The sequence below is a fragment of the Chiloscyllium plagiosum genome, chromosome 4 (assembly GCF_004010195.1).
Source record: "Chiloscyllium plagiosum isolate BGI_BamShark_2017 chromosome 4, ASM401019v2, whole genome shotgun sequence".
Lineage (NCBI taxonomy): Eukaryota > Metazoa > Chordata > Chondrichthyes > Orectolobiformes > Hemiscylliidae > Chiloscyllium > Chiloscyllium plagiosum.
The window spans coordinates 37,264,048-37,284,427 of NC_057713.1; the positions used below are offsets into that span (position 1 = coordinate 37,264,048).

General features: G+C 40.8%; 1 protein-coding gene across 11 annotated transcripts in view; it reads left to right on the plus strand.

Moving 5' to 3' along the window:
• LOC122548961 (microtubule-associated protein 4-like) overlaps nucleotides 1-20,380 on the plus strand; it is a 416,046-nt gene that overhangs the window by 348,369 nt on the left and 47,297 nt on the right. For all 11 annotated transcript variants that reach the window (XM_043687987.1, XM_043687988.1, XM_043687989.1 and 8 more), the window contains 3 exons: nucleotides 8,149-8,326; nucleotides 9,413-9,475; nucleotides 10,464-10,792. In XM_043687987.1, coding sequence (XP_043543922.1) covers nucleotides 8,149-8,326; nucleotides 9,413-9,475; nucleotides 10,464-10,792 — 570 coding nt within the window. The remainder of the gene's footprint in view (nucleotides 1-8,148; nucleotides 8,327-9,412; nucleotides 9,476-10,463; nucleotides 10,793-20,380) is intronic.

Sequence of the window (20,380 nt, forward strand, 5' to 3'; positions counted from 1 at the left end):
TTTATTGGTCAGAGTATTGAGTACAGGAGTTGGGAGGTCATGTTGTGGCTGTACAGGACATTGGTTAGGCCACTGTTGGCATATTGCGAGCAATTCTGGTCTTCTTCCTATTGGAAAGATGTTGTGAAACTTGAAGGGTTCAGAAAAGATTTACAAGGATGTTGCAAGGGTTGGAGGATCTGAGCTACAGGGAGAGGTTGAACAGGCTGGGGCTGTTTTCCCTGGAGTGTCGGAGGCTGAGGGGTGACCTTATAGAGGTTTACAAAATTATGAGGGGCATGGATAGGATAAATGGACATAGTCTTTTCCCTGGGGTCGGGGAGTCCAGAACTAGAGGGCATAGATTTAGGGTGTGTGGGGAAAGATATAAAAGAGACCAAAGGGGCAACTTTTTCACGCAGAGGGTGGTACGTGTATGGAATAAGCTGCTAGAGGAAGTGGTGGAGGATAGTACAATTGCAACATTTAAGAGACATTTGGATGCTTATATGAATAGGAAGGGTTTGGAGGGATATGGGCCGGGCGCTGGCAGGTGGGACTAGATTGGGTTGGGATATCTGGTTGGCATGGACGGGTTGGACCGTAGGGTCTGTTTCCATGCTGTACATCTCTATGACTCTAAGGATATGGGCAAAGTGCAGGGAAATGGGATTAGCGTTGATTGACATTTTGGTTGGCATGGACGGGTTTGGGTTAAAGGGCCTGTCTCCATATTGTAGAACTCTGACTCTGTCTCAGACTTGCTGCAGTGCCCCAGCGAAGCTCAGACCAAGCTGGAAGAACAATACCTCACTTTCCGCTTGGGGACCCTACAGTCCTCTGGACTCAGTATAGAGTTCAATAATTTTTGAGGCCGCCTCAGAGATCCCAGAGACTATTCATACCAATCTTCAAACAATTTGATTCACTACATGTGATATCAAGCAATTTGGAGGCACTGAGTCCTGACAATATTCTGACGATACCACCTGAAGACTTTGTTCCACAACTTATCACATCTTCATTCAAGCTGGTCCAGTAAGCTACACACATTGTCAGCTAGCTGATAATGTGTAAAATTTTTCATGTTTAATCTAGTACACAAAAAGTAAGACATACAGAACGTAGAACAGTACAGCACAGTGCAGACCCTTCAACCCATGATGTTGTGCTGAACATTTATCTTAATCTAAGATCAACCTAATCTAAATATCCCTAATGTCTCTGACTCTACTACCACTCCTGTAGACAAGCAGGATGCTGGAAGAGCACAGCAAGCCAGGCCGCATCAGGGAGGTTCAGAAGGCGATGTTTTGGGTGTAACCCTTCTTCAGGCCTCCTGATGCTGCCTGGCTGGCTGGCTGGTTTCTTCCAACCTCCTGCCTGTCTACTTGGATTCCAACATCTGCAATTTTTTTTTGTCTACTTCCACTGCTGGCAGTGCATTCCATACACCCACCATTTTCTGCATAAAGAATGTACCTCTGACATCTCCCCCATACACTCCTTCAAACACCTTATAATTATTACTCCTCGTGACAGCCGTTTCTGCCCAGCAGAAAAGACTCTGGCTATCTACTCTATATCTATGCCTCTCATTACCTTGTACACCTCTATCAAGTCACCTCTCTCCCTCCTCCTTTCCAGTATGAAAAGCCCTAGCTCAATCAGCCTCTCTTAATAAGACAAGCCCTCCAAACCAGGCAGCATCCTGGTAAATCTCCTCTGCACCTTCTCGAAATCATATGCACCTTTCTATAATGAGGTGACCAGAACTGGACACAATATTCCAAGTGTGGTCTATCCAGTGTTTTATAGAGCTGCAGCAAAGCCTCACTGCTCTTAAACTCAATCCTCCTGTTAATGACAACCAAAACACCATATGCCTTTTTAACTACCCTATCAACTTGGAGGGATCTATGTACGTGGATCTCAAAATCCCGCTGCCAAGAATCCTGTTTTTCACCCTGTATTCAGCATTAAATTCTACCTTCCAAAATGAATCACTTTGCATTTATCTAGGTTGAACTCCATCTGCCACTTCTCAGCCTAGCTTTGCATCCTGTCAATGTCTTGTAGCCTGCAAAAGCCCTCAACACTATCTATAACACCACCGATCTTTGTGTCTTTGGCAAACTTAATAACCCACCCTTCCACTACTTCATCTCAGTCATTTATTAAAAACTGCAAAGAGCAGAGGTCCACGAACAGATCCCTGCAGGACACCGCTGGTCACTTTCCATCCATTACCACTCGCTATCCTTTTTCAGCCAGCCAATTCTGTATCTAGATTGCCAAAATTTCCTGTATCCCATACCTCCTAACTTTCTGAATGAGAGTACCATGGGGAATCTTATCAAATTCCTTCCTGAATTTCATATACACCAAATCCACTGCTTGACCTTCATCAACTTGCCTCATCATATCTTCAAAGAGCTCAATAAGGCTTGTGAAGCATGACCTGCCCCTTTCAAAGCTTGCTGACGATCTCTAATCAAGCCTTTTTCTTTCCAAGTAGTCATATTTGGGTGGCATGGTGGCTCAGGTGTTAGCACTGCTGCCTCTCAGCACCAGAGGCCCAGTTTCGATTCTAGCCGGTCTCTGTGGAGTTTGCACATTCTCCCAGTGTCTGTGTGGACTTCCTCTATGTGCTCCGGTTTCCTCCGATGTGCAGGTCAGTTGAATTGGCCGTGCTAAATTGCCCATAATGTTAGGTCCCTTTTAGTCGGGGTAAATATAGGGTAGGGGAATGGGTCTGGGTGGGTTAATTTTCGGATGGGTGGTGTGGACTTGCTGGGCAGAAGGGTCTGTTTCCATGCTGTAGGGAATATAATTTAATCATAAATCCTGTCTCTCAGAATCCTTTCCAGTACCTTGCTTACCACAGATATATTACTGACTGGTCTGTATTTCCCAGGGATTTCCCTGTTTTCTTTCTTGAACTGAGGAACAACATTCGCCTCCCTCCAATCATTCAGTACTGCTACCGTGGAGAGTGACTGTAAAGATCATCGCCAGAGGCGCAGAAATCTCATTCCTTGCTTCCTGTAGTAACCTTGGATATATCTGGTCCGGCCTGGGGACTTATCTATCTTGATGCTTCCCAGAATTTCCCGCATATACATTTTCTTAATGTTAATCCATTCAAGCCTACTAATCTGATCCATGATGTTCTCACTCTCAACAAGGTCTCTCTCTCTAGAGAATGCTAAAGCAAAAAACCTCATTTAGGGCCTCCTCTACCTCTTCAAACTCCAGGCACAAGTTCCCTCCAGTACCCTGATTGATTGGCCCTATTCTCTCTCTGATCATTCTGTTATACCTCAGTAATTGTAGAATGCCTTTTGGGTTTTGCTTAATCCTTCCTGCCAAGGCTTTTTCATGCACCTCCGCCCCACCCCCTCCGCCCCCCAGCTCTCCTCAGTCCATTTTTGAGTTCTTTTCTAGTTATCCTGTAATCCTATGAAGCGGTGCCAGATTCTTGCTTCCTCAACCTTAAGTAAGCTTCCTCCTTCCTCTGGATGAGAAGCTCCTCTTGTCATCCAAGGTTCCTACACCTTACCATTACTTGCCTGTCTCACTGGAACAAAGTTATCCAACACTCCTATCAGATGCTCCTTAAACAGCCTCCACGTTTCTGTTGTGCATTTCCCAGAGAACAATTGTTCCCAATTTATACTCCTCAACTCCTGCCTAATAGCAGTATGATTTTCCCTCTTCCAATTAAATACATTCCCACATTGTCTGTTCCAAACCCCCTCCATGGCTATGGTAAAGGTGAGGAAGTTGTGGTCACTGTCACCAAAATGCTGTCCCACCAAGAGATCTGGCTCATTGTGCCAGATCCAATATGGTCTCCCCCTTAGTCAAGCTATCAACATATTGAGTCAGGAATCCTCCTGACAAAATCAGCTCCATCCAGATCATCTGCACTGAGGAGGTACCAATCAATATTGGGAAAGTTGATGTTACCCATAAAAACAACTGTTACATCTGCACCTTTCCAAAATCTGTTGTCCAGTCTGTTCTTCCATCTCTCTGCTGCCTATGGGGGGGTCTATAGAAAACACCCAATAAAGTGACTGCACCTTTCCTGTTACTGACTTCCACTCGGACTGACTCAATAGATAAACCTTCCTCAGCAACCTCCTTTTCTGCAGCTGTGATGCGCACTCTAATTATCAATGCTACTTCCTCCTCCCCTTTGACTCCCCTTCCTGTACTTTTTAAAAGATCTAAACCCTGGAACATTCAGCAATAATTCTTGCCCCTGTAAAATCCATGTCTCTGTTATGGCCAAAACATTGTAATTCTAAGTACTGATCCATGCTCTAAATTTATCACTTATTGCTGACTCTTAATCTAACCTGATACATCACCAACCCCATCTATCCATTCTTAACATCAAGCAAGTGGCCCTGTAAATAGTAGATGCATTGATGGTCATCTATCAAGATTTTACACTTGTAGGGTACTTAATGTAACTGCATGATTTTTTAAAAAAGAGAGACAAAACTGAATTCTAGACTGGCTCACCTAACATTGGTAGTAGGAAATGCAAGAGTCAATGATAGATTTGATAGCAGATCACTTCAAAAGCAGTGACAGGATTAGAGTCAACATGAATTTATGAACGGGAAATCATTCTTCACAAATTTACAGGAATTTTTCAAGGATGTAACTAGGAAAGTTGATAAGCGGGAAACTGTGGGAAGTGGTTTACTTGGATTTTCAGAAAGCAATTGATAAGGAGCACATAAGAGATGAGAGTATAAAACTAAAGCACATGGGATTGGGTCTACTGTACTGACATTGACAGAGAAGTAGTTGGCAGTCAGGAAACAGTAGAAATGAATAGGTTATTTTACAAGTGACCAGTGGGGTATTGCAGGGATCAGTGCTTACGTCCCAGCTATCTACAATATATTAATGATTTCGATGAGGGACCTAAATCTAAAATCTCCAAGTTTGAAATGCTGAATGGGAGGGTGGCCAAATGAGGATGCAGAGATACTTCAGTGTGCTTTGGACAATTAGAATATATATGCAAATGCATGGCAGATGAAGTATGATATGGGTTAATGTGAGGCTGTTTGGTAGCAAAAACAGGGAGGTGGATTATTCTGGTGATAGATTGGGAAAGGAAAGGTGCAATGAAACCTGGGTGTCTGTATGCACCAGTTGCTGAAAGTAAACATATAGTTGCAGCAGGCGATGAAGAAGGCAAATGGTATGTTGGCCTTCATAGCAAGAGGATTTGAGTAGATGAGCAGGAATATCTTGCTCCAATTGTATAGGGCCTTGATGACACCATTCCTGGAATAGTGTATGCAGTTTTTGTCTCCATATTGGAGGAAAGATGTTCAGTCTATGGAGGGAATGCAGCAATTTTTTTTTATTCTCATTCCCTTTGTGACTCTTGCCTAGTGTCATATATCTATGTCCTTTTGTCCTTGTTCCAACAGTTAGTGGAAACCGTTTTGTTTTATTGCTTACCTTATCCAAGTCTCATGCACCTCCCTTCAATCTCCTTTGGTCCAATAAGAGCAACCCCATTTCTTTCTAATCTAAAACCCATTTCTTTAATGTAACCTGACAGGGATGGGGATTTTACATATAAGCATTCTGGTAATTCTCTGCATCCTCCCAAACAGCCATGTATCTTGCCTGTGGTGATCATAAAACTCTAGTGGCCTAACTAGACCTTTATAAATATTCAACTTAAATTATCTGCTTTTGTTCTCATTGCCTGTATTTAAGACCCTCATGATCCCACATACTTTGCTGAATGAGCTTCCAAAGGTCTGGTTACCTTCAAAGATTGATGCACATAAACCCTAGATCCCTGTACTATTCAGTGTTATTTACAGTGATGTTATTGCATCCATATCGTGCCTCCATAGCACATCTGACCGAGTGCATCACCTCCCACTCCTCTTTATTAAATTTCATCAGATCATTCTGCTAGCCTATCTATACCCTACTGAGATTAATTAATATCATGGTGCATGTTAGACTTGGTATAAGATAGAAATGATGCAGCAGTTATAGTTAACATCGGAATTTATGTAATGTAGAGATTGAGATGTTGGCAGGAACAGTATTAAACCTGAAGTTTGCAAAGGTGTGGATGAGACAGATAGGATTAGAAAGTCATTAAGCTGTAGAGAATTCATGCAAAGTCATGTGCTTGACTGACATTTATGTTCAAATACAGCTAGTGAACTTCACTATGAAATGGCACCTGTTATGTCCTAGCATTTCCTAACATTTTTGTTGTCCACTCCATTTGAAAACCAAGTTCAGAATTGTACATCACCTTTAAAAGAAGTGGATCTGATGGACCCAATAATCTATAGCTTCTAGATTGAGAGGTGGAGTTGGAGATGGTTATTGATTTAAGGGAGAAGAAAGGTTCTTCAGGTCTGAATTGGCAGTGTCTAAGGAGTGCTATCACAGTCCATTGAAGGCGTCTAGTTCTACTAAGCGTCTAGTTCTACACAGCTGTATTCCCGTTGGGTCCACAGTCAAAAGTGCATAGCGTAGTATCTGATATCTTATAATTTGGCACATTAACCTATGTGAAATAATTTTATACATTGAAAATTTATCTTTTTCTTTTGATTTTGCATTTGAAGTTGAATCACCCTCCCCACACCACCTCTTTATATAAGTTCCTATGTTAACAAATTAATTGATGTTGGATTTTGTAGGGTCTATTGCAATTTGTCCAGGCACAATGCTGTTTCTCCAGTGTCCCATCATCTGCTGTGTCTGAAGGTACCAACTTATGTTTGAATTTCACAGATTCCATAACTTACTCATATTTAGCCAAAGTCAGACATCACACAACACCAGGTTATAGTCAATAGGTTTATTTAAAATCACAAGCTTTCGGAGTACTGCTCATTCGTCCAGTTTAGGTATTCATGCACCCTATGAATCTAGGCACCACGTGTTGACATGACATTCAACCATGCGAGTCTCACAGTCAAAGCCTCAGATGTTTTTGTTGAAATCAATGGTGTTACAGAGGCTATGGTTAACACACCTGGAATAATAATGAAATATGTAACAGAGATTTGTGGGTTAGTAACCTGATGAATTAGTTGGTAGCACATTAGTCTTCAAATCAGAAGGCGAATGCTCCAATCCCACTCTGTGCTGGGGATATGCCTCATTATCAAAGTTCCTGTTGTTGGATAATTCCCTCCTTATCCTTTTACATAGATTTGAATACCTAGAAACAGTATTGTCTTTGATAATCAATTTAATGTATTCTTTTCTGAACAATAACTGTAAATATCCTATCCAACCACAAAGAGTAGTGCGCATTAGCTCCATTTCGGAGACTTGTGTGTAAATATTAGTGAGAAATTATCAAGATGACATCCATAAGCCTGTGTAATCCATGTTTCACAAGTAATTAGAGGGTTCTTTTTTGTTACTTCAGTAAAAACATGGCATCTGTCTTGTATCATTTGTGTTTATGGTTGTTTTCCTGCCAAGTACAACCCTATCTCTTATTTTACAGTCAACAATTTATTTCAAATAGTTTGCCAGAAATCAGAGACTTTGTACATTTTCGCACAAGACAGCTACTTCCTATTTGTGCTGCTTAAATTGTGGCCCTGTTGGAAACAATTCTGTGATGCATGCATTCAGAGAACTCCTGTTGTGATAAAAGTGTGTGTTTCAGAACCTTTTATCATCAGTGTGGAGAAGGGTTTTGGAGAACATGACAAGAGAAGGCAGGATATTTTTAAAGGGCACAATTTAATCAGTCCTTTCCATGTTGCTTGTTAAAAATGAAAGCAATGTAAAAGCATATCAATATCCTACAAGTAACCTTAAATGATACTGGGTTTCATATACATACTAATGATCCTATTGCATTATTTGTAGATATCAGTGAATTTCCCATTAAGCTATGCCCAAAAGTCCTTTAACTTGTTATTCATCTCATTGATGTTTGTGGACTTCTTCTAAAGGTACCTTATTTATCACAACTTCGTACTTTAAAGTAATTAATGATTGGGAGATGCATTGCGATGTTCTATAAATCCAAATATGCTGTTTTACCCACTGGGGTATCTGAGAGAGCCCCAGTTTTCCTGTAAATTAATACCACAAAACGAGCATTGATGTGGAAAGCTTATTTTGTTTCAGGCAACTGAGGCTAAGAGCCCAGTGAAGCTCCCCTCAACCAGACCATCGTCTGCAAGTGTGACAAAAACGGCTAGCAACACTACTGTTAAGAGCAGTACAACATCATTGCAAAAGATGTCAACTGCTCCTGGGTCCACTCAGAGAAACAACATGCTGTCCAACCCTAAAAGACCAACATGTACGTATTGATATCTTGAAGTCACTGCAATGTGAAAGGACAGTGTAGTGAGTTAACTGGCACTGTACAATCTTTTATGACACGAGTTCCAATATGTCCCGCATGGAATATTTATGAGCAAAAATAGTTTCATGTGATATAAGTTTTGGGAATCATGACAGAAAATGCTAGAAATACTCGGCCAGTCTGGCAATATATCTTTGGAAAGAACATTGGAGTTAACATTTCAGGCAATGACCATTTGATTTCAGGCTATCAGCCTGAAGCATTAACGCTGTTCCTTTCTCTGCCTGACTAGATAAGTGCTTCTTGCATTTTCTTTTTAATTTCTAATTTTCTGTTTGAATGTTTTGGTGGGCATATGTTTGTAATTTTATACTAATTGTTAATTGCATGCGGAAACATTTTAATATCTCTAGCATGGGAAATGCAAAAATGTTTGTATAGTAGAAATAACCTTTTGAGGGGTCGAGATGAGGGAACTTATTGTTGCCTTTGATTATGCCACACTGACTTGAGTACCATGTGCCTCAATGAGAAAAAAATTCAAACCTAACATCCTTAATTTTAAATGCAAAAGGGGACCTTTCCTTCAGAAATATGTGATTAGTTGTATTAGTCTGATATGCTTTATCCAAATTTTATTATCCATCTCCCAATCAAACAGTGGAATCATAACCTTCTGTGTTAATCTACTTATATGTCATAATATAGATGTAATAATGCATTAAGCAGGTTCATGTGTTGGTAATGAAGCTGAAAGTTGTAGGTCAATTAGGTATTTTTAAACAATCTGTTCAGTGTTTTAACACAGTTCTGGAGTAAGTGGGGCTTGAACCTGTCCCTCCTGTCCCAGCGATAGGGGCATTACCATTATACCCCCAGAGCTCAAGATCAACCTCACTTCACACCATTTGATCATGAAAGAGAGTCCTAAATGTAGTGGAAGAACCACTTTCCCTGGTAAAGAAAGAAACTTTAAATGCCAAAAAGGAGATGGGGTATCAAAGTAGCCAGTAGCTGTTAAAGAGCATGTGTCAAGTCATTGGTATTTAAATTATTGTAACTCTTTAAATTTTTTTTCAGCTATCAAGACTGAACCCAAGTCTGCAGAGATGAAGAAGTCTCTGTCTGCAAAATCACCCTTAGGTAATGTGAATTTTCACTGCTATTAGTTTTGTTATTGCTTTTTGACCCAACTAAATCCAAGTTTTGCATTTTCTCACAAATATCCTCCTTTTAACCCTCCACTGAAGCAATGAAATCTTTGCTTTGAATGCTGTCCCATGTGTACTAATTGCCCAACAGTGTCTTATCTAAGTGAGCCTGAACAGTGTTTTGGAACACTCTCCAAATCATAGTTGCTATTTACAACTGAATCCAATGTCAATACATGTATGTATTCCACCATTGTTGAGTCAGTGATCCAAAGTCAATCTTGTCTTGCTTTTCCCACCACCCAACAGTGCTAAGATAAGTTGTGCTTCCTTAACTCAGATGTGCTATGATCAATTATTGACTACACTTCTCTCCAACACAGGGCCAACTAATAGCAAAGATGAGATAAAACCTGAATTCTAATCCTATCCATTGGGTTGCTGAACCATAAAATTAGATGAGTCATTAGAATAATCTAAATCTGCTCGACACATAGATATATGTCAGTGGCAATCAGTGACTTATTAGGAGGTAGATGTGGGGAATGAACTTAGACTTGATTCTTTCCTTGGAACAATATTTGGTTATTTGATGCATTCACTCTTATTTAAATGTCTTCCAGTGCCAAAGCAAAGCCATGTTTAATCCTCAAATAGGCTTAGTGATGTCACAAAGTAGAGACCTTATGCCTATAACAACAGTTCACATTATTCAAGAGAGAGCTGGTGATTTTATCTTTGGTGCAGAACTGATGAAGGATATGAAATAATATATTTTGTTTAAATTTTGGGATCAGTCAAAGTATTCTGCTGTCTTTATAATACTGTTACAACTTGTGGATTAACTTGTGGATTAATTTTTTACTTTTATAAGTTTCTTAATCTGTCAGAGACATTTAAAATTTTAGATCAGCTTGGCAAAGGAACTAGTGACATTTGTTAAGAGAATACCCTGATTTTTGTTTTTTGTTTTGCCTTAGGTGAGACAGGTCGTCCAAAGACTGCTTCTTCAACCTCTATTAAGAGCACTGGTACTACTCCAAGTACACCAAGCACCCCAATGGGTGCCAGTACCCCTGCAACACCATCATCCAACACCTCTCGGCCACCTAGAACATTGGCATTGAAGACAACAGCTGCTTCAGAGGCAAAGAGAGTTGCACCCATTCCCCGTGCTCCTTCAAAACCCACAGTAGCAGCAGCTCCAAAGCAGCTACGACCAACTAGTGCTCCAGCACCAGACCTAAAAAATGTCAAATCGAAAATTGGATCCACAGATAATATCAAACACCAACCTGGAGGAGGGAAGGTAAGAGTTTGTCTGTTTTATTTGGAGGTTAAAAAAACAGTAAGATTTTGATTGCACTGCCTGTTAACCCAGTCTAATTATGGTTATAAGAAAACAAATACTACAAACTTGAAATGAGATAACTTGTCTGGTACATTTGAGCCACCTGGCAGAACAAATATTCTTTCCTATAACCCACTAATTTCCCATGCATGAAAATAAAACGTTGCATTTAAATAATGCCGTTTGTTACCTCAGGATGTCACAAATAATTAAATGCAATCACTGTTGTAGGAAATTTTGATGTCTGCTGAATTTTGTAAATTGTGTATATTTTCACATTATTCTAAATATTTAACTGTTCATAATTTCCATAGCATAAATTTCTTGTCCTCTTCCCACTACCTTTTCATTTTTGTTTTGACGTGGTGACAAGAATGGTGCACAGTGCAGGTATTCTTAAAATATGCCTGGCGAGTAACCTGTAGATATTTAATTTAATTTAATTATACTTATGGAAAAAGGAAGAAAATGATCTTTGTCAACATCTGAAAGAGTAGAAAACCAGCATTGGTCTGACATGAAGGCACAACCCTGTTGTGATTACCTTAGACTGAAGACTGGTGAAGGTTATTACTTAAGATGTTGTCTCTTTCCATCCAGACACTGATTTAATCTGCAGCCTTTTTTGGCATGTTCTGTATCTAATTATAATTTAACTGGACTGAGCAGAGTGATGCAACTTGTCATGGCATTATCCTGACACAGAAAAGTTTTGGCCAAGATTGAGGCATATTCACTATTATTACAGAGTTTTAAATTTCTTTGAGGTCCCCAAACTTAAATACAGATAAAAGGTTAACAAAATAAAGATTACAAGCAGTATAAAGAACAATGGTAGCATGGATACAAAGAACAGAAAAGATAGAGTAATATTTAATAGTTGTTATTCCGACCAAAGGGCTGTTACATTTGATGTTCCCAGGATTAGTTAAGATGACTGTTTCTCTTTTTGATATATCATGCGTCTTCAGGGCATCTTTCAAAGCTTGCACGTGATAAGCACATGCTAAAGTGAATATTGATCCATTAGAGGATGACACTGGGGAATGTAGAAGACCGAAGTGGCAAAGACACTAAATCGGTGTTTTATCTCTTCATGGTGGAGGATACAAGTATCATGTCATGGTAATGCAGAGATTATAGAAAAGGAGGAACTTGGAACAATCATCATGATGTAGGGAAAACGTACCAAGCAAATTGATGGGATTAGGGGAAAATGGGTCTCTAGGCCCTGACGGCCTGAATCCTTGGGTCTTGAAGGAGGTGGCAGTAGAGGCAGTGGTTATAGTATTCCAAAATTTCCTGGATATAGGAAAGGTTCCAGTGGATTGGAAAAATGCTATGTAACACCTTTTTTTCAAAAAGGGAAGGAGGCATAAAACAGATAACTACAGACCAGTTACTTTAATGTCTATCATTGAGAAATTGTTAGAATCTATTATTGAGTCATAGTCTTAGAAGTCTACAGCATACTAAAAGGCCCTTCAGCTCATTCAGTCTACACTAGTCAAAAATAACTACCCGACTATTTGTTTTAATCCCACTTTCCAGCACTTGGTCCATAGCTTTGTATGTCTTCACATCACAAGTGTATATCTAAATTCTTCTTAGATTTTATGAAGTTTCCCCTACATCTACCAGCCTTATAGGCTGTAAGTTCCAGATTCACACCATCTTCTGGGTGAAAAACATTTTTCCTCTCATCTCTTCTAAACCTCCTGCCTCTTACCTTAAATCTGTGCTCCTTGGTCAGCGATCCCTTCATTAAGGGGAAACTCTTCTTCCCATCTATGCTGTCTGTGCCCCTCATAATCTCTCATATCTCAATCATGTCTGCCTTCAGTTTCCTCTGCTCCACAGAAAACAACCCCAGTCTGTCCAATCCACTTATCCAAACATTAAGAAGGAAATACTAGAACATTTGGAAAGTCAAAACACAGTCCATTGGAGTCAGTGTGGTTTTATGAAGAGTAAATTGTGTTTGACTAATTTGCTTCAGAGTTCCTCAGAGATGTAACCAGCAAAGTGAATAATGGAGATCCTGTAGATGTAGTAGATCTGGACTTCCTGAAAGCATTTGATAAGGAGCCGCACAAAAGGTGATCTTATCCAAGATAAGCTCACAGGAGGTGAGGGATAATTTATTGGATAAGGAATAGCTAACCAACAGAAAGCAGAAAGTAAGGCTAAATGGGTATTTCTATGGTTGGCAAGGTATAACTAGTGGAATATCACAGGATTCAGTCCTCAGGCCTCAACCAATTGCTATCTGTATTAATGATTTGGATGCAGGAATAGAATGTACTGTAGCTAAATTTGCAGATGGCTCTAAAGAATAGATTAGATTATATTCCCTTCGGCCCAACCAGTCCACACCAACCCTCCGAAGAGTAACCACCCAAACCCATTTCCCTCTGACTAATGCACCTAACACTATGGGCAATTTAGCATGGCTAATTCACCTGACCTGCACATCTTTGGACTGTGGGAGGAAACTAGAGCATCCGGAGGAAACCCACGCAGATACAGGGAGAATGTGCAAACTTCACACAGTCGCCTGAGGCTGGAATCGTACCTGGGACCTTGGTGCTGTGAGACAGCAGTACTAACCACTGAGCCACGATGTTGTCCTATAACTCCCCTCCTGATGCCATCTTCAAGACACAAGTCAGGAATGTGATAGAATACTCTCCACTTGTCTGATTGGTACAGCTGTAACAATGCTGAAGAATCTTGACACCGTCCAAGACAAAGTAGTCCACTTAATTGACAATGCATTCACAAACATTTCCTCCTTTCACATCAACATATGATAACAACCAGTGTGTATTGTCTAAAAAAGCGCACTGCAGAAACTCATCAAGGCTCCTTGGAAAATTCTTTTCAAGCCCACAACCATCCAGAAGGAGAAGAAAGATACCCCTCAAAACCAGTGACTGTCATCCCAGTGTTCAGTGGAGATGGATCAAAGTGCTGGAACCCTATCACTAATAGCAATATAAATATGCAAGATATACTGCAGTGTTCAAGAAAAAGCTCACCCCATTTTTTTTTTTAAGGTCTTTAGACATAGGTTCAGAAGTAGGTCATTCAGCCTGTTGAGTCTGCATTGCCGTTCAATGAAATCATGACTGTTCTGCTAATCTTCAACTCCATTTGCCTTAGGCCTCAGGAGGGCCTTTTAGAGTTTCCAGAACAAGTAATAGGACAGAGAGCATGGAAATGGTCAGGGATCTAACTTCAGGCACAGCAGATAAGGGGACAACTGTGAGAAAGGGGCAGTGCTGCAGGATTGAGGATGTTGTACTTAAATGTGTGCAGTGTATGAAATATGTTAAATACGTTTGTAATGTAGAATTGAAATTGGTGGATACAATGTTGTGGGTGTCATAGAAATGTGCTGCAAGGGGGATCAGAACTGGGAATTAAATAGCCAAGGGTATGCATCCTATTGAAAGGAAGGGCAGAGGGATGGGGTGTTGTCTTATTAGTAAGAAATGAAATGAAATTGATAGCAAGAAGCTGTATAGGGTCAGAAGGCATAGAATCTTTAGGGCAGAGTTGAGGAACCATAAAGGAAAAAAGACCATGATGGGAGTTTTGTCAAGGCCCTCTCATCAGTAGTCAACATGTGGGCAGAAAATAAATTGGGAGATAGCAAAGACATTTCAGAAAGGCACAATTACAGTAATTATGATGGACTTTAATATTCGGGTGGGCTTGAAAAATCAGGTTGATAGCAAATCTTAAAAGGAATTTGAGATGTCTGTACAATGGTTTTTTTAAGAGCAGATTATAGTGGAACCCACTAGGGAGCAGGCAATTCTGGATTTGGTGATACACAGTGAGTCAGCCTTGATTACAGAGCTTAAGGTGAAGGAATCCCTGAGGGACAGTGACCACAATATGACAGAATTCATCCTGCAGGTCTTGTGACACTTTAGTAGTCCCAACCCTTTCAATGGGAGGCCCTAGTTCAACTCCCACCTGCTCTGAGATGTGTAATGACACCTCTGAACAGGTTGATTAGAAAGATAGGTTGAAAGGGAGAAGCTCAAATCAGATGTAAAAGCTATAGTAATTAAGTAACTACAAATACTTGGAAGAGGTGCTGTCTACAGTTGATTGGAAGGGAAGACTAGCAGGGAAGACAACAGCAATAGCAGATGCTTTTGAGGGTAATTCGGGAGAAACGGGAGAAACAGCAGAAATTCATCCAAAGAAAGAAAAAAATATATAGTAAGGGGAGGATAAGGCAGCCATGGCTGACCAGAGAGGTCAGGGACAGCCCAAAAGCAAAATAAAAAGCATACAATGTGTTGAAGATTAGTGGGAAGCCTTGAAAACCAGCAGAGGACAATGAAAAAAGCAGCGAGTCGGGGAGAAAAGATGAAATATAACAGTAAGCTTTAGCTGGTAATATAAAACTAGGTTGTAAGATTTTTTTTTAAAGAAATGTAAAAGGTGAGAGAGGCGCAAGAGTTAGACTGCTAGAAAATGAATCTGGAGATGTAGGAACTGAATAAATACTTTGCATCAGTCTTCATTCATGGTGGAAGACACCAATTGCATACCAGAACTTGCGAGAGTCGGGGCAAAGATGAGTGCAGTGGCATTTGCTAAGGAGAAGGTCTTTGGGAAACTAAAATGTCTGGACGTCAGACTGGATGGACTATAACCAGGGTTCCAAAGGAAATAGCTGAGGAGATTGTGAAGACATTAACAGATCTAAATAAGGTCCCTCATGGCATACTACTCAAGAAAGTGACCTTGGGATCCAAGGCATAGTGGCATATTGGATTCAAAATTATCTGAGGCACAAAGCAGAGGGCGATTGTATAGTGGGCTATTTTTGTCACTGAGAGGCAGTTTCCAGTGGGGTTCTGTAGGGCTTGGTGTTTGTCATGTCTATAAATGATTTGGTGTTGAATGTAGGAGTGTGATCAAGAAGCTCATGGAGAGTAAGAAAATCTGTAGGGTAGTAAATACTGAGGAAGATCACCATAAATTGAGGGTATCAATGGATTGCTCACATGGATACTTTAATGACAAATGGAATCCAACCCTTAAAGTGTAAGGTAATGCACTTGGTGGATGGCTAACAAGGTAAGGGATTACACTACAAGTGGTTGAAATCTTGAAAGTACTAAAATCAGTGGAACCTCAATGTGCACGTTTACAGATCCTTGAAGTTAGCAGCATAACTAGACAAGATGGTTAAGAAGAAATATTGGAGACTTGCCTTTATTAATCAAGGGATACAATAAAAAGGTTATGCTGGAAATGTCTTAAACATTGGTGATGCTACAACTAGAGTAGCGTATGCAGCTCTGGTCACCACATTCTTCCTGTAATGTGACTGCTAGACAGGATACAGAGGAGATTTACCAGAATGTTGCACAAGGTAGAGGATCTGACCTCTGACAAAAGACCGGGTAGGCTGAGATTGTTTTCATTGGAGCAGTGAAGATGAAAAGGGGGTAGAGGTGAATAGGATTATTAAGAAACTTAAAGTGTGTCTTAGGAAGGCACTATTTCCACTGTTAAAGAGGTCACTAGTAGGAGGGAATAAATTTATGGTAAGAGATAGAAGGCCAGGAGGAATGCTGAATTTTTTTAAAACTGAGCATGGGAGGAATCTGGAAAATTCACTGTCTGAAAGAATGATCGAGTCAAAAACTTATAATATACTTTAGTATTTTAGATGTTCACTTGCTGTAGGCCAACAACTATAATTTGGGATTTATGTAGTCATATATTTAATGAAACAATAGGCCAAACAGATTCCTCCTAGACTGTATACATGAGAGAAGAGTAGGTCCAGGACTAGTATTGTAAATTGAAACAGGGGGATTATGAGGGCAAATGTGAGATTGCTAAAATGAACTGACAAATTAGCTAGAATTATAGGTCAAGAGAAATGTAGCAGCAAACGTTAAAAAAGGATATTTCAAAATACATAGAACTGATATAGAACAAATAAAGTTTACAGCCCAGGAACAGGCCCTTCAGCCCTCCAAGCCTAAACCAATCCAAATCTCCTGTCTAAACCTGCCACCCAGTTCCTAAGCATCTGTATCCCTCTGCTCCCCACCTACTCGTGCATCTGTCCTGTCGCAACTTAAATGAATCTACCATGCCTGCCTCTACCACCTCTGCTGGCGACATGTTCCAAACGTCCACCACTGTCTGTGTGAAGTACTTGCTGCGTGTATCCCCCTTAAACTTTCCACCTCTCACCTTGAAAGCGTGACCTCTCGTTATTGAATCCTTCACCCTGGGAAAAAGCTTGTCTCTACCCACCCTGTCTATACCCTTGATGATTTTGTAAACCTCAATCAGATCACCCCTCAATCTCCTTTTTTCTAATGAAAATAAACCTAACCTATTCAACCTCTCTTCATAGCTAGCACCTTCCATACCAGGCAACATCCTTGTAAACCTTCTCTGCATCCTCTCCAAAGCGTCCACATCCTTTTGGTAATGCGGCGACCAGGACTGTACACTGTATTCTAAATGCAGCTGAACCAATGTCTTGTACAATTTTAACATGACTTGTCAGCTGTTATACTCAATACCCCGTCCAATGAAGGCAAGCATACTATATGCCTTCTTGACCACTCTATCCACCTGTGCAGCAACTTTCAGGGTACAATGGACCTGCACTCCCAGATCTCTCTGCCCATCAACTTTTCCCAAGGCTCTTCCGTTCATTGTATAATTCACTCTCGACTTAGTCTTGCCGAAATGCGTCACCTCACATCTGTCTGGATTGAAATCCATCTGCCACTTTTTCACCCAACTCTCCAGTCTATCTATATCCTCCTGTATTCTTTGACAGTCCATTATTCTTTCTGCTACTCCACCAATCTTCGTGTCATCTGCAAACCTGCTGATCATACCAACAGTGCCCTCTTCCAGATCATTTATGTATATTACAAACAACAGTGGGCCCCAACACTGACCCCTGTGTAACACCACTGGTCACCTTTTTCCATTTCGAGAAACTCCCTTCAACTACTACTGTCTCCTGTTGCTCAACCAGTTCTTAATCCACCTAGCTAGAACACCCTGCACACTGTGACTTCACCTTCTCCATTAGTCTACCATGGGGAACTTTATCAAACATCTTACTAAAGTCCATGTATATGACATCAACAGCCTTTCCTTCATCTATCGACATGGTCACTTCCTCGAAGAACTCTATTAAGTTGGTAAGGAACGATCTCCCCACACAAAACCATGTTGCCTATCACTGATAAGCCTATTCTTTTCTAAATATAAATAGATCCTATCCCTCAGTACATTCTCCAGCAACTTTCCCACCATTGACGTCAGGCTCACTGGTCTGTAGTTACCCAGAAGATCCCTACTACCCTTCTTGTACAGGGTGCCAACGGGAGCAACCTTCCAGTCCTCTGGCACCTCACCTGCATTTAAGAATGCCACAAAGATATCTGCCAGGGCCCCAGCTATTTCTTCTCTCGCCTTTTTCTCCAACCTGGGGTCGACTGGTCCTGGGGATTTGTCCACCTTAATAACCTCTACCCTACCAAACACATCTTCCCTACTTATGTCAGTGTGATCCAGACTAATCAAACTTCTCTCTCTCTCTCATCTCAAGATTCATCATATTCCTCTCCTCAGTGAACACTGATGCAAAGTAATATTTTCAGAATCTCACCCATTCTCTCAGGTTTGACGCACAGCCGTCCTTCATTATCCTTTAGTGGACCAATCCTTTCTCTAGTTACCCGCTTGCTGCTTATATAAGAATAATTATACAATAATAAGGAAGCATATGTAAGGTATAGACAGGATAGATCGAGTGAATCCTTAGAAGAGTATAAAGGAAGTAGGACTATACTTAAGAGGGAATTCAGGAGGGCAAAAACGGGACATGAGATTGCTTTGGCAAATAGAATTAAGGAGAATCCAAAGGGTTTTTACAAATACATGAAGGGCAAAAGGGTACCTAGGGAAAGAATAGGGCCCCTCAAAGATCAGCAAGGCAGTCTTTGTGTGGAGCCGCAGAAAATGGGGGAGATACTAAATGAGGTTTAGGGAGAGAGGGGAAAGTTATGAAAGAGACCTAAGGGGCAACCTTTTCACGCAGAGGATGGTACGGGTATGGAATGAACTGCCAGAGGAAGTGGTGGAGGCTGGTACAATTGCAATATTTAAGAGGCATTTGGATGGGTATATGAATAGGAAGGGTTTGGGCCGGGTGCTGACAGGTGGGACTAGACTGGGTTGGGATATCTGGTCGGCATGGAAGGGTTGGACCGAAGGATCTGTTTCCATGCTGTGCGTCTCTATGAGTCTAAAATGCATTTGGATTCTATTTAATTCTGCTTGCTAAAGCCCACTTGATTCCTCATTTAAGACTTGTCCTACTCTTCCGATATTCCTCCAGGGCCCATTCTGTTCTTAGCTGCGTAGACCTTACGTATGCTTCCCTTTTCCTCTTGGCTAGTCGTACAATTTCTCCTGTCATCCACAGTTCACAAATCTTGCCCTTCCTATCCTTTACCTTCAACAGGACATGCGCTATCAGTAAGAATAATAGGGTAGTTATGGTAGGGGCTTTTAAAATTCCAAACATCGACTGGGACTGCCATAGTGTTAAAGGTTTAGATGAAGAGGAATTTGTTAAGTGTGTACAAGACAATTTTCTGCTTCAGTATGTGAATGTACCTACTAGAGAAGGTTCAAAACTTGACGTACTCTTGGGAAACAAGGCAGGGCAGGTGACTGAGGTGTCAGTGGGGGAGCACTTTGGGGCCAGCGACCATAATTCTATTCGCTTTAACATAGTAATGGAAAAGGATAGACCAGATCTAAAAGTTGAAGTTCTAAATTGGAGAAAGGCCAATTTTGACGGTATTAGGCAAGAACTTTCAAAAGCTGATTGGAGGCAGATGTTTGCAGGTAAAGGGAGGGCTGGAAAATGGGAATTCTGGATCAGTGGTGCTGGAAGAGCACAGCAGTTCAGGCAGCATCCGAGGACAGGCAAAATCGACATTTCGGGCAAATGCCCTTCATCAGGAATAAAGTTGAAGGGCTTTTGCCCGAAACGTCGATTTTGCCTGTCCTCGGATGCTGCCTGAACTGCTGTGCTCTTCCAGCACCACTGATCCAGAATCTGGTTTCCAGCATCTGCAGTCATTGTTTCTACCCCTGGAAAATGGGAAGCCTTCAGAAATGAAGTAACAAGAATCCAGAGAAAATATATTCCTGTTAGGTTGAAAGGGAAGGCTGGTAGGTATAGGGAATTCTGGATAACTAAAGAAATTGAGGGTTTGGTTAAGAAAAAGAAGGAAGTGTATGTCAGTTAGAGACAGGATAGATCGAATGATTCCTTAGAAGAGTGTAAAGGAAGTAGGATTATACTTAAGAGGGAAATCAGGAGGGCAAAAAGGGGACATGAGATAGCTTTGGCAAATAGAATTAAGGAGAATCCAAAGGGTTTTTACAAATATATTAAGGACAAAAGGGTAAATAGGGAGAGAATAGGACCCCTCAAACATCAGAGCTGAAAACGTG